The sequence below is a fragment of the Anas platyrhynchos genome, chromosome 23 (genome assembly GCF_047663525.1).
Source record: "Anas platyrhynchos isolate ZD024472 breed Pekin duck chromosome 23, IASCAAS_PekinDuck_T2T, whole genome shotgun sequence".
NCBI classification, from domain to species: domain Eukaryota; kingdom Metazoa; phylum Chordata; class Aves; order Anseriformes; family Anatidae; genus Anas; species Anas platyrhynchos.
The window spans coordinates 769226-782748 of NC_092609.1; the positions used below are offsets into that span (position 1 = coordinate 769226).

The 13523-nt window shown below is 62.0% G+C and overlaps 1 protein-coding gene across 1 annotated transcript; it reads right to left on the minus strand.

Annotated features, from left to right (window-relative positions):
* Positions 1 to 2835: 2835 nt before the first annotated feature.
* Positions 2836 to 5944, minus strand: EIF4EBP1 (eukaryotic translation initiation factor 4E binding protein 1). The gene is made up of 3 exons (XM_038167063.2): positions 5736 to 5944; positions 4487 to 4657; positions 2836 to 3237 (listed from the first exon to the last, which is right to left on the minus strand). Exons 1-3 carry the CDS (start codon positions 5881 to 5883, stop codon positions 3206 to 3208), a joined length of 351 nt encoding a protein of 116 aa, XP_038022991.1. The 5' UTR covers positions 5884 to 5944; the 3' UTR covers positions 2836 to 3205.
* Between the last annotated feature and the right edge of the window lie 7579 nt (positions 5945 to 13523).

A 13523-nucleotide genomic window follows, 5' to 3' on the forward strand; every position in this document is an offset into this window, starting at 1 on the left:
CCTCACAGGCTAGGAGCTCGCTCTTCAAAATAACCACAGGGAGCACAGCCCAGAGGGCCGCTGCCCTTCTCCCCCCCCCAGCCCCCTGCCCCAGCAGGGACCCCCCAGTCCCCCAGGGGCCATATCTCGAGATCTCGGCCCCTCCATCGTGTGTCTGAAACCCAGCAGCGGGTTCAGAAGCGACCCTGGGGAAGGAAGGGGGGGGGCACAGCCAGGCCGGGATTGATCCCAGGCTGGACGGGAGACATCAAAGCTACGTGTGGGGCGGGCAGGTGTCTGCCCGGGAGCCCCGTGTGTGGAACGGGGCCTGCTCGGGGCCTGTTGGGCCCAATACACATCGGCTGCGGGGCACAGGGACCCCCAGACGGGGTCGGTGGTGCTGGGGGGGCAGCTCCAGGCCCTGCCTGCTATGAGGTCCTGTGGGGCCAGGCTGGGGCTTGGGGGACGTGAGCCCTTCAGCACCCCAAGGCCTTGGGATGGGAGGGAGGGCAGGGACCGTCTGTGGGCACATGCCCTGGGGAGCCTCGGGGCTGGGCAAGGCACGGCCACCATGTGCCCGTGGGTCAGTGCCCGCGTCCCTGGGAGCCGCACGTGCTCCAGAAGGCGAAGATAAGCGTGGTTTGCTTTGGCTGCGTGAGGAAAGAGCGCGTGAGAGCAAACAGAGCAAGGGCTTATCGGGCACGGTAACAGCCCTTCAGCTGGCTGAGCGAGGCACAGCTCGGGGCAGAAGGCATTGCTCCAACCACCAGGACACGGACTGGTCGGAGAGGCCCTCTGGGAGCTCTGCTCTGCCTTGCCCCAGACAAAATGGGGTGGGAAACGCCGTGACAAAGCCAACACTTGTCCCCCCCAGACCTCCCCGGAGCACCCCAGCTGTGCAAGGCCACCACCCACGGCTGCTTGGCCCCCCGCTGGGTGCACAACTGCACCCACACAGCTGCCGGCCCCGGGACAAAGGCGGCTCCGAGCGCAAGGTGTGGGGCGAGGACCAAATGCCCGCACGGCAGGGACCTGCCCCGGCAGCCCGAGCTGCTCTTTCGCACGGCTTCGGCGAGCCTGGAGTCCTGCAAACTCAGCGCAGGCAGGAGACGGAGCCAAAAAACCCGGCTGAGGGATGTGGCATTGGTCAAGGGTGGGATAAAAGGAGGAAAACTGCAAAGGGAGCAGGGGTGGCTGTGGCTGCATGGTCCCACAGCCCCAGCAAGGTCAAGGCCTGGGCTCAGGCTGGATTGCATCAGCGCAGAGCACCCCAGGGTCACGTATCTGCCACGGGCTCACAGCTTCTCCAGGTGAAGGCATTGATGTGCCCATGGCCCCAGGGCGCTCCTTCTGCAAACCCCGCAGGAATCCTGACCTGGATGGACCCCGTTTGACACCTGGCCAGGTGCTGCAGGTCGCAGCCAGGGCTTTGATGCCCCCCCCGGCCCTACATATGCACGCAGATAGCGATGCACCACGGCTGCCACAGGCATGGACAAAACACTTGGCACTTAAAATAATCCACGACCCTCTGGGCAAGGGGGGTGGGATGGAATTTAAGGGCATTGCTTGCAATAGCCGACACTTGCTCAAAAAAAACCAAAAACCACAGAGTTGCTTTTGTGCTGACAAAAAGCTGACATCACACGGCTCTCACTTTGGGGATGCTGCAGGCCAGCAGCTCAGATCCCAGCAGTTTTAGAACAGCCCCAGCCCCAAATCCCACCCCGGGGAGCACACCATGGCTCACGCATGGGTTAGTTTGGTTAGGAGAGAACATGAAAACTCACTTCAGCACGGAGTGCATGAATTTAATTATTGCAACTACCACTCCAAAAGCCTGTCATGGCTTTTCTGGTCTACCCCCAAAATAATCAGCTTCAGAAATTAACCTAACAGGGTAAGGGCTCTCAGAAACAAGGCTCCTGCTTCCTCCCCCAGACAGCACAGCTGCAGAGCGCTCTGATTTTGCAGTGACCAGAAAAAGCAGGATGGCTCCGAGCACACCGAATCTGCAACCACTGTGCAGGCTGTCAGCAGCCGAGCAGTTCAGTGGTGCTATTTCTGAAAATATTTAGCTGGAGAGGGGTCGGTGCCAGCTGCAGCTCACAGCGCATGCTCCGGCAGCGATAGCAACTGAATGCATGCAGCAGAACTCGGCACTTGGTACGGAGCTGCAAGACTGATAAGGGGGCACTGGGAGGCAGCTTCGATCTGTTCCCATTACGGGTTCAGAGAAACACTTCACCTTATCGTTAAAAATGCAAGCTTTATCAGCAGCAATTGCTTTGACTCTTTCTTCTGTTAGCCATTATTAAAGGCTTGCATATCATAATGTCACAATTGGGCTTAATTAGCGGGTATTTAAGCATTATCTACTAAGACAAACTCGAACAGACACTTATTGTCTGTTAGGAAGCCCTGAGTTCAGGCCACATCCTAATACGCTTTCTTTTCCTTTGAGGCACCTCCACAGCCATGGGCAGGACCAGGCACCACCAGCACCACCTCTAAAGCAGCACCAGCAGTGTGTTAGGGACTGCCACGCAATGCACACTTATTAGAAAAAAGGGCTTGTGGACACCTGCACCGTGACCTAGCACGAGAACCATCTGAAAGCAGGTGGCAAACAGCCTGGGTTAACTATTTCTGGAAGCAGACTTCCTGCCGTGTTGTACCAGGTGTTGCACGTGGTGCACACAGATGTTTTCAGAGTGCTGAAGGCAGCTCAGCTTTCATCTTTGGGTGAAACCCAAAAGCACGGTGCTGATCTCGACCCTGCACATGAAACTGCCCCACCAGCTCTGAAACAGGCTGGTGGTTCCCTTGCTGGAACAAATAAAGGACAGACGCTCATTTTATTGCATTGATCTCCATACCAGGAGAGTCCAAATGATTTATTTCTCCCGTATATTGCATTTCGGTAACTCTTACGGTATTAAAATGATTAACAAAAGCATAAAACTGGAAACAAAAACAGTGAGACTGTCTCCCCTGGCACCCCAAGGCCCGCCAGCAGGGGCTGTACTCGTGTGCTCACACCCACACGGACAGGCTGAGGTTCAGTCCTTGGAGCAGGACACGCTGTGTTCTCAGCAGGGAAGGAGCTGCCTTGCCCGGGAAGCAGGGAGGCACTCAAGGCACGGGCTGCTTCAAGCCTGGCTGGTGGGAATCCTCAAAACAAGGTCATGGTTCTTCACGGATGAGCACTCTCAGGGCGTGTGCTTTAGATGTCCATGTCAAACTGTTCTTCTTCGCCTGTGGAGAAGGACAGAACCCGAATGAGTCCTCGAAGCTCCAAGTTAAACACCAAGCATGGTACCGAAGCAACAGCATCCAGTTGTGCATTAAATGTGTCTGTCTGGACTTAAAATCTGCACCCAGGCATCAAGTTTGGTACCAGAACAGCCCGTGTGAGCAAAAAGCAAGCTCTGCCCTCAGAGAGGATCGTACTCAGACTGACAGACACGAGCAGAGGTAGAGGGGGTGCCCCGTGAGTAATTGCTGAGTCTGGGATTCCTGACAAAAAAGAATGCAAGGAATAGTATTGATAACCTCTGGCGCAGAATTCTGTTACCAAAGTCAGACAAATCTGCTTTTTGCATCCTCGTATCCACGGGGCTGCCATCCCAGCCCACGCAGTTCCACAGGATGCCAGCACGAACAGCAGCCACCTACTGACAATACGGCTCCTCTGCAAAGAGCTCACAACCCAGCGGGCACCCAGCACGCTTGCCAGAGAACCCAGGGGGGCACGAAAGGTCAGCAGTGTGTGCAAAAGCATTGAGCAACACCAACCCTGCCCAGATTTCCCTGGAGTAAGCAGGGAAGCCAGTTTCTGGGTACTCGGAGCTTTATTTTTAGGGACAGGGTCGTTGATCATACGTGGCATTTGCAGGTTCCTTCAAGAAGTGAGCTCAACTTTTTATTTTTAGACTGTTTGAGAGCAATCCTGGCGTTTTTCCTACTACGGTGCGTTGGATGTGTTTGTGTGCGCTGCGGGCAGTGACCCCTGTTGTGCCGTGGGCTAACTTTTACCTTCCTGTCTTATAAACAACCACAAGCTTCAGGAGGGGCCACGCAAGACAGCGGTGGGTACTGGAAAACCGACCTACATAAAGCAGCCACTGTGTTGCAAAAAAAAACTGAATTCCCAAACAAATCCTGCTCTGAACTGTAACCTGATCGCTTTCAAAAAGGGCAAAACAGCTGCAAAATGGCAGAGGATAAGCAGGGGCAGGAACAGCTGCTGCCATTCCCTCACCACAGGACTCTTGGTGCAGCAGCATTCTGCTAAATGCCAAATTAATGAGAAAACTGATAACAGGATACAAACTACACCAAAACAAAGACATTTTCACATTACTGTGGGCCACAGCAGAGCCTAACGGCCACGAGAACCCCGCAACCAGGTCCCACAGCACCTCGGGGGGATCCGTGTCAGCCCCCAGGGCCCTCCTGCTCCCTCTGTGGGGCCCAGGGGTGGGCTCTGGGCTCGCTCACTCACCAACGCTGGGTTTCTCATCGTCGTTCTGCACGTGGTTGTTCTCAACCTTCAACTCCTCCACGCTCGGGCTGGTGACGCCTGGAATGTCGGGAAGGTCAGAAGGTGGTGTTTTGGCAACCGGGGAGTTGCGGCACTCCATCAGAAACTTGCGGTCGTAAATAATCCTGGTACCTGCGGGGACGAGGCAGCGCTGTCAGGAGAGGCTCAGGGGGGCTGCAAATACCCCGGGTCACCCACCCGGAGCCCCCTCAGAGGGGTTTGGGCCACGTCCTGCTCCTGGGGGCGCTGCAGCAGGCTCGGGGGGAGCCGGGGCTGTGCGGGGATTTCTAGGAACTGGGCTGAACGGCGTGTTCCCTGCGAGGGAGCTGCTGGACGAGGCCCCAACCCACAGGCACAACGGGTTCCCTCCCACCAGCCCGCAGCGTTAACCCAGGAAGCGCTGAAATCCTCGGCTCCTTCCCCAAAAGCAGTGCTGCAAACCGCTGGGGCGGCCCCCTGCTGCTCTGCCTCCCCTCAGCCAGAGGAAAAAAAAACTTTTGGGGCATTCCCTGAGATTTTTGGGTGCTTTCTGTGGGGCGAGGCTCGGTGCCCCCCCCCTCCATGGACTCCTGTCTCGGCTCCCTTCGTTCCCTGCCCCCAGAGGTGCCCGCAGCTCCGGGCAGCCCCCCAAAAAGGGGGCACCCAGCCCCAGGCACCCCCCCCGATACCCCCCACCCCAGGTGGAAGCCCCCCAAGGACCCCACCACATCCCAGCCCCTCTCCAAAGGGGGATGCAGCCCCAGCCCGCCTGGAGCCGGAGCCCCCTCCCCAAAAAAACTCCCCCAAAGATCCCTCTGGGGAGCCACGCACCCAAAAAACGCCCCCCTGGGGACCCCCTCCAAGGAGAAGAACCCCCCTAAACAGAGGAAGACCCTCCAGAAAGGGGGCATCCCCCCCAAAAAAAAGAGGGAACTCCCTCCAAAATGGGGGAGAACCCCCCAAAAAGAGGAAAAAGCTCTCCAAAACGGGGAGACCTCCCCCAAAAAGAGGGGGAGACCCCCCAAAAAGAGGGAAACCCCCCAAAAAAGAGGGAAAGCCCGAAAAAAAATAGGGAACCCCCCCAAAAAAATAGGGAACCCCCCAAAAAAAGAGGGAAAGCCCCCCAAAAAAGAGCGCCCCCCCCCAAAAGGGGGTAACCCCCCCCCAGCCGAGCCCCTCCCCCCCCTCAACGAGCTCCCGGTCCAGTTCCCCCCCCCCCGCGGCCGCTCACCGCCCGGCGTGGTCCCGAAGACGGTGCCCCCCGGCGTGGTGCTGTAGTCCCCGGGGGGCAGCGGGGCGCCGTCGGGCAGGGCGAGGCGCTTGCCGGGCCCGGGGATGTCCCGGCTCGGGGTCTGCCCCTGGCAGCAGCGCCCCGACATGGCGGTCCCCCTGCCGCCCCGCCGCCCTGCCCGCCGCTTCCGGCTCGAGCCACGCCCCTTCCGGTGAGGGCGGCACGGGGAGAAGGGGGCGGGGCTTATAGGGGGAGGGGCCTGAGGGGGGCGGGGTGAGAGGGGGCGTGGCTTAACGGTGGGGGCGGGGCCAAGCGCGGCACCCGGCGCTGGGTCCCTGTGCCCGCCGCTGCCGGTGCCCGGCCACGGGGCTCTGCGGGGGCTCCCAGTGCTCCCAGTGCTCCCAGTGCTCCCAGTGTGCCCAGTGCTCCCAGTGCTCCCCCAGTGCTCCCAGTGCTCCCAGTGTGCCCAGTGCCCCCAGTTCCCCTGGTGTTCCCTCAGTGCTCCCGGTGCCCCAGTGCTCCCACTACTCCCAGTGCTCCCCCAGTGCTCCCAGTGCTCCCAGTGACCACCAGTGTACCCAGTGCCTCCAGTGCTCCCACTACGCCCAGTGCTCCCAGTTCTTCCAGTTCTTCCAGTGCCCTGCCCCAAGCGCTCCCAGTGCTCCCAGCGCTCCCCATGCTCCCAGTGCTCCCCCAGTGCCCCCAGTGTCCCGGCGGTGCCACCGGCTGGCGCTGTCCCTCCACCCAAGGGAATCGGGGTCCCGGCGGCGGGGCCGGGCCGTGACCGTCAGCGGCCCGCAGGGGTCAGCCTGGCCCAGCCCCGGCGGCGCCCCGGGCCCCACAGGCGGAGCTCGGCTCCCGCTGGCCCGGGGCTGCGGCTGGAAACGGCACCGGGAGAGGAGCTGCGAGCGCTGCCCTGCGGCACACAGCGCTTGGCTAGGCTGGGCTGCCAGCGGGGGCTCCCCTTCCCTATCCCATCCCATCCCATCCCATCCCATCCCATCCCCATCCCATCCCATCCCATCCCATCCCATCCCATCCCATCCCATCCCATCCCATCCCATCCCCATCCCATCCCCATCCCCATCCCATCCCATCCCATCCCATCCCATCCCATCCCCATCCCATCCCCATCCCATCCCCATCCCATCCCATCCCATCCCATCCCATCCCCATCCCATCCCCATCCCATCCCATCCCCATCCCATCCCCATCCCCATCCCCATCCCATCCCATCCCCATCCCATCCCATCCCCATCCCATCCCCATCCCATCCCATCCCCATCCCCATCCCATCCCATCCCATCCCCATCCCCATCCCCATCCCCATCCCATCCCCATCCCCATCCCCATCCCCATCCCCATCCCCATCCCATCCCCATCCCCATCCCCATCCCATCTCATCCCCATCCCCATCCCATCCCCATCCCCATCCCCATCCCATCTCATCCCCATCCCCATCCCATCCCCATCCCCATCCCATCCCATCCCATCCCATCCCCATCCCCATCCCCATCCCCATCCCATCCCCATCCCCATCCCCATCCCCATCCCATCTCATCCCCATCCCCATCCCATCCCCATCCCATCCCATCCCATCCCCATCCCCATCCCCATCCCCATCCCCATCCCATCCCCATCCCATCCCATCCCATCCCCATCCCATCCCCATCCCCATCCCCATCCCATCCCCATCCCATCCCCATCCCCATCCCATCCCCATCCCATCCCCATCCCCATCCCATCCCATCCCATCCCATCCCATCCCCATCCCATCCCATCCCATCCCCATCCCATCCCATCCCCATCCCATCCCCATCCCATCCCATCCCATCCCATCCCCATCCCATCCCATCCCCATCCCATCCCCATCCCATCCCATCCCCATCCCATCCCATCCCCATCCCATCCCCATCCCATCCCATCCCATCCCATCCCCATCCCATCCCATCCCCATCCCATCCCCATCCCATCCCATCCCATCCCATCCCCATCCCATCCCATCCCATCCCCATCCCCATCCCATCCCCATCCCCATCCCCATCCCATCCCCATCCCCATCCCATCCCATCCCATCCCCATCCCATCCCCATCCCATCCCATCCCATCCCATCCCATCCCATCCCATCCCATCCCATCCCCATCCCATCCCATCCCATCCCCATCCCAACCCATCCCATCCCATCCCATCCCCATCCCATCCCATCCCATCCCATCCCATCCCATCCCATCCCCATCCCATCCCATCCCATCCCCATCCCATCCCATCCCATCCCCATCCCATCCCATCCCATCCCCATCCCATCCCATCCCATCCCATCCCAACCCATCCCATCCCATCCCATCCCATCCCATCCCATCCCATCCCATCCCATCCCATCCCATCCCCATCCCATCCCATCCCATCCCATCCCAACCCATCCCATCCCATCCCATCCCATCCCCATCCCATCCCATCCCATCCCCATCCCCATCCCCGTGTGGCTCCTGAACGGATTCCCAGGCACTGTGCAGGCTGCCCCGCTGCTGGGCACCCAAAGCCACAGATCGGGGACCAAGAGGGGGCGCAGGGACCCCATGTGGGTCCCGGGGGTGCTCCTGCTGGGGCTTTTGCCCACCCCCCGCAGGTTTCTGGCCCCGCTGTTTCAGGCTCGCGTTGGCAGCGCCCGCTGGTGCCAACGTGTTCATCTCCGGGGCGCTTTATCTGCTCTTTCCCCGGCCCTAAAAGCCCTTCACCGTCCTCATGTGACACCTTATCACCGCGCCGCCTTCTAAATCGGGAGCGATTTAGCCCCCAGCAGCCCCCGTTCGTCCCCGAGCCGCTGGCACAAATCCCGACCGGGGGGGGGGGGTGGGATCCTGCCCGACCCTGGGCACTTCCAGCGGCTGCTGCTGAAAGGAGCAGGAGGAAAAGAAACCCGGGGGGGAGAAAAACCTCCCCTGGGGGTGTGAACACGCAGCGAGGCTCTGGAGCCCTCCCCGGCCCCGCAGAGCATCTCTGGGGCTGGATCAGCCCCCTCGCTGCTGCCACTGCCAACGGGGCGGGGGGGGCACAGGTGGTCCTCGGGGGGTCTCCAAACCCCACCGGGGTCCCAAACTCCTCTGGGATCCCAAACCCATCCAGGATCCCAAACCCCTTTGGGATTCCAAACCACTCCAGGGTCCCAAACCCCTTTGGGGTCCCAAACCCACCCAGGATCCCAAACCCTCTGGGATCCCAAACCCACCCAGGATCCCAAACCCCAATGGGACCCCAACCCCCTCCAGGATCCCAAGCCCTCCCGGTGCCCGCCGCGACCCCCGGCAGTGGGGCGGCAGGGATGTCCCCGTGCCATTTCCCTGCCCGTGTTTACATTCCCCTCCGATGCCGCTGCAGATAGGCAGCAGCCCACACCCCCCCTGCCCTCCCCGGAGCTGTTCCTGCAGATAAAGCTGCCCCCGATAAACAACCCCATCCTGCAGGGAAGCGCCGCCGCCCTGCCGGGGGGGGGGGGACCCCTGGGCTGTGTCCGTGCCCTGTGCGGGTGCAGGAGCTGGCAGAGGATGCTCAGCGCCCCCACAGCCCCCCCCCGGGCCCTGCTGCTCGCTTCTGCTGCTGCCGAGGGGGTTTGGCAGAGGCAGGGATGTCCCTGCAGGCTGGGGGGGGGGGGCGCACGGGCAAATCCCTGCCACTGGTGTTGTGCTCGAGCCTTGTCCTGCGTGGGGAGAGCCCCTGCGAACCCCTCCGGGCACCTCGGGGTTCTCCTCGTTTCCCCCCAAAATAAAACACCCAGCTCCTGCTGCTGCCCTTGCTCGTGGTTCGGGAGGGGGCTCGGTCCCCCCCTTGGTGCAGCCGAGGCAGGCAGGCTGAGCTCTCTTACAAAACCTTTCCTTCGCTGCCCCATAGAAGTGCCCGGTGTGGGGCGAGCCCCCCAGCCCGCTCCCACATTTAGGATTTCGCCCCCAGCACCCCGCCTGGGGCCGTATGGACTCGGGGAGCCCTGGTCTGGGGGAGCTGCGGCTGAGCTTCCAGCACGACTCCTGTCTTCCCCTGAAAGCCAAAGTTTGGGAACTGGCTGGGTTCCTGCCTCCTCCTCCTCCTCTTCCTCGCTGCCCTGCACCTCCTTGCTCCCCGAAAAACAGCCGCGGAGAGCTCATTGCATAAGCGCAAGAAGCGGGCTCTGGGAATGATGCGAAATATGCTCCGAGGGGAGCCCCAGGCCAAGAGAAACAGCGGGGCTTAACTGGGGGCAGGCACTGGTACGAATGGGGCCGTGCCCAGCGGCTGCAGCATCCCCGAGCCCCCCGCCCGCACCCCCCGGACCCTCATGGGGCATCCTTTGGGGGCAGCCGCCCCTCTCCGGCAGCCGGGGGCGCAGCGCTCGGGGCCGGACCTTTTCCCCATTTGCCTCCCTGCTGCAGTTTCTGAGAAAGAAGCGGGGAGCGGGAGGCGTGCACGGCTTAAAAATAGCCCTGGTGACATGGGAGCCGCGGGCCTGACGTGGCTGCTGTCGTTGTCCCCGCCGCTGTTGTTGTTGTTTTCTTGTTTTTCCCCTTTCCACGAGCACAGCCCCGGCCTCGTGGGGCTGCGGGCTCCGGGGATGTCCCGGCTGGGAGATGGGGCTGGATGGAGACGGGGCTGGGGACGCCTGCGTGGCAGGAGACCCCTGAGGGTCTGGGGAACCCTCGACGGCAGGAGGCGAGCAGGCAGGTGGCGGCTTGGCCAGCATCTTGCAGCAGGGATGCTCTCAGCCCAGCACCAGGATCTGTCCCAGCCCTGCTCCCAGCCCCGGGGACGCTGCCCCGCATTGCCCAGAGCTGCCCTTCCTCCCCCCCCACCACCAGGATGCTCCTCTTCCCCCCCAAAAAAAACCCTGTCTGGGGAGCCCAACTGCTTTCAGATGTTATTTTCGTTGCTGACATTTATTTTTATTTTTTTTTTCAGAGGTTTCCACATTTTTTTTTGTGAAATTTGTGTCACTGTTGTTGCAAACTTGTCCCTCCTTCCCCCCGCCTCTGTTTTTCTTTAGCAATAGCTGCTGGAAAACCAGTTAGCGGAGGGAGGGAGGGAGGAGCACCCGTGAACATGGCCCTAAAACCTCTGCAGATGAGGCGAAGGCAGGCGAATCCCCTCGGTCCCAGGAGGTGGAAATGTCCTGGAGGATTTTCTGTCTGCTCCCCTGTTCCGTTCCTGGCCCCAGAGCAGCTCAGGGCTCTGCGCCCCCGGCCCCTCACCTGCTGGTGCTGGGGGGCTCCCGGCCTTTTTGTCCTCTCTGATGAGGTTTTGCTGTTTTCTGTGCCTTTTTTTTGGGGGGTGGGGGCAAGACAGGAACGTCAGACCCTGCAAGGTGCCGTGAAGCCAGCGGGCATTTTGGCCTTGCCACTTTGGGACTTCCCTGCAGCGCCATGGGAAAGAAAACAGCCTTATTACCTTCTTTCTTCCTTTTTTTTTTTTTTTTTTTTTTTTTTTCTTTTTCTCAACGCAGGGACGTAATTGCGCAGGGATCTGGGGGGCAGGAGAAGGACCCGGGATTGCTTTAGCGCAGCCTTTGACACTGGCTGTGTTTCAGGCCCCGGCTGCCCCTTTCCCTGATTCTCACAGGGCAGAGCCGCGGCCGTGCGCGGGCTGCGGGGCAGGGGCAGCCCCGAGCCTCCTGGTCCTGGGGGGCCCCGCACGACCCCGGGGGCTGCCCGGAGATGGGCAGCCGGCTGTGGGAAGGGGCCGGCGAGCAGCACAACGGGGACCTCAGCCCCGTGTGGGCATCCAGCAGCGGGCTCCGAGCTCCCGGTGCCCTTGGCACGCTGCGCATCGCTCGCCCCTCTCCAAGGAGCATCTCTGGGAAGCGGGACCTGAGCGTGCGAGGTCGCCGCTCGCCTGCCCAAAATTATGGCAGCCCCCAGGCTTCGGGACCGAGCCTCACCCGCAAGCTCGAAGCTGCCCCAGGAGCACGGAGCATCTCCGGGCAGCGACGGGACGGGCACGAAGGGCAGGGGCATGGCCACGGCGTGCGTCCCGCTGCGGGGACGGTGGGCATGGAGCACGGCTCACCAACACGAACCCTAAAATTGTCGAAGTCAAGAGCACATATTTGTCATTTTTTTTATTGTCCCGGTGCCGGGAACGCTTCCCTTCCTGTGCCCGGCCCCGGAGCCTCGCAGGAGGGGGGCTGGTGGGGAGCCCGCAGTTTATGGCCGGCTTCCTCCGGGCCCCCCCGGGACAGGCAGTACCCAGCGGGTTAAAGCTGCATCGCGGCGTGTTTATGTGCTGCCGAGGAAGCACGATGACAGATAATCCCAAACAACTTCAAAGCGAGATTGGCGAGGCCGATATGGGAACTATTCCCCAGTCCCGGCGCGGTGCCCCAGCCCCGTTACCAGACATTAAAGGCAGAGCAGGACCCGCTGCAGCGCCGTGCCCTCGTCCTGGCCCCCCCCGCCCGCCCACCGAACCCCAGGGCCCCCTCCCCACGCTGCAGCAGGAGGATTTGGGGCAAAATCCTGCTTCTTGAGCAGCTCCTGCTTCAGTGTGCACGGCCCTGGGAACGCACAGAGACCTCCCCACAGCCAGGACCAGCCATGAGGGGGGGGGACAAGGACGAACCAGGGGCCCCACCCCAGCTGCGAGGTGTTTGGGGATTGGGGAGGGGGCAAGAAGGCACCCTGGGGTACCTGGTGGGGCCCTGGGGTACCTGGTAGGGGTGGTGGTGCTGGGTGTCCTGGCAGGGCTGGTGCCTTGCTTCGTGTTCCACCAGGGTGGGCTCCCTGCAGCACCGTGGGGTGGGGGCACTGGGGGTCCAGGCAGGGCTTTTTCGGGGTGGTGATGTGGATGTGGGCACGGGGGGGCTGGGCTGGCAGCATTTATGTGCGGTGTATCAGCAGCTCGCGGGGCACTGCACACACCTGGTGCAGGTAAACTGATATTTGGGGCTCTGAGAGCTCTCCCCGCTCGGCTCCGTGCAGGGTCCTGCTGGTTTTCCCCCCCCTGGGGGGGGCAGGGGAGCTGGCAGTGCAGCGAGAGGCAGTGCTGCCGCAGTCACGCTGCGTTTATCGCCCGTCCTGTAATGGGAAGTATGCAAACAGGGTGCTGGGGCACAGCGAGAGTTCCCAGCTATAAAAAGGGTTTGTTTTATCCTGGTGTGGCAGCAGCCTGACCCAGTCTTGGCACGGCCTGGCTGTGCTGTGCTTAATGATGCCGGGAGGAGAAGCCAGCCTTTGCCCAGCCCTGCCTGGTCCCCCCGAGCCCCTGCCTGGTGTCTTGGGGTGCTGCCAGCCCCGGTGAGCTCACAGATGTGACTAGGAACTGAAAATGGGGGCGAGGATCAAAACCGTGCTTAATACCCGCGGTGGCACGCCACGGGAGCTTGGGCAGCGATCTGATAGCTCTCCCTACCAAAAACCTCCATCCCTGCCGCATCCCTGCCTCCTCTCCCCTCTCAGGCTGCAGGACGAGCACCCTGCGGGTCCCCCAGCTGCCCTGGGGCTCTGCCTGGCCCCAGTGAAACCCCAGTAAAACCCCAGTGAAATCCCAGCCCTGGGCTGAGGGAGGGAGGCCAGAGCTGCCCGCTGCCTGCCCGGTGCTGCTTTATCTGCTCGTGCTTTATCTGTGCTAACACCTCATCCGCTCGCTGGGCACGGGGGATTAGCAGGACCTGAGCCCTGTGTGGGAGCCTTCAGCACCTGAGGGTGCTGTGCGTGCAGGATAAGGGGCGGATAAGGCTTTGGGGCAGGGATTAGATGTGCAGGGACTTTGCGCCCGCTGAGGCAGGAGTGCCAGCGTGCTGAAACTCTGCGGATCAGGCGGGGGAGATT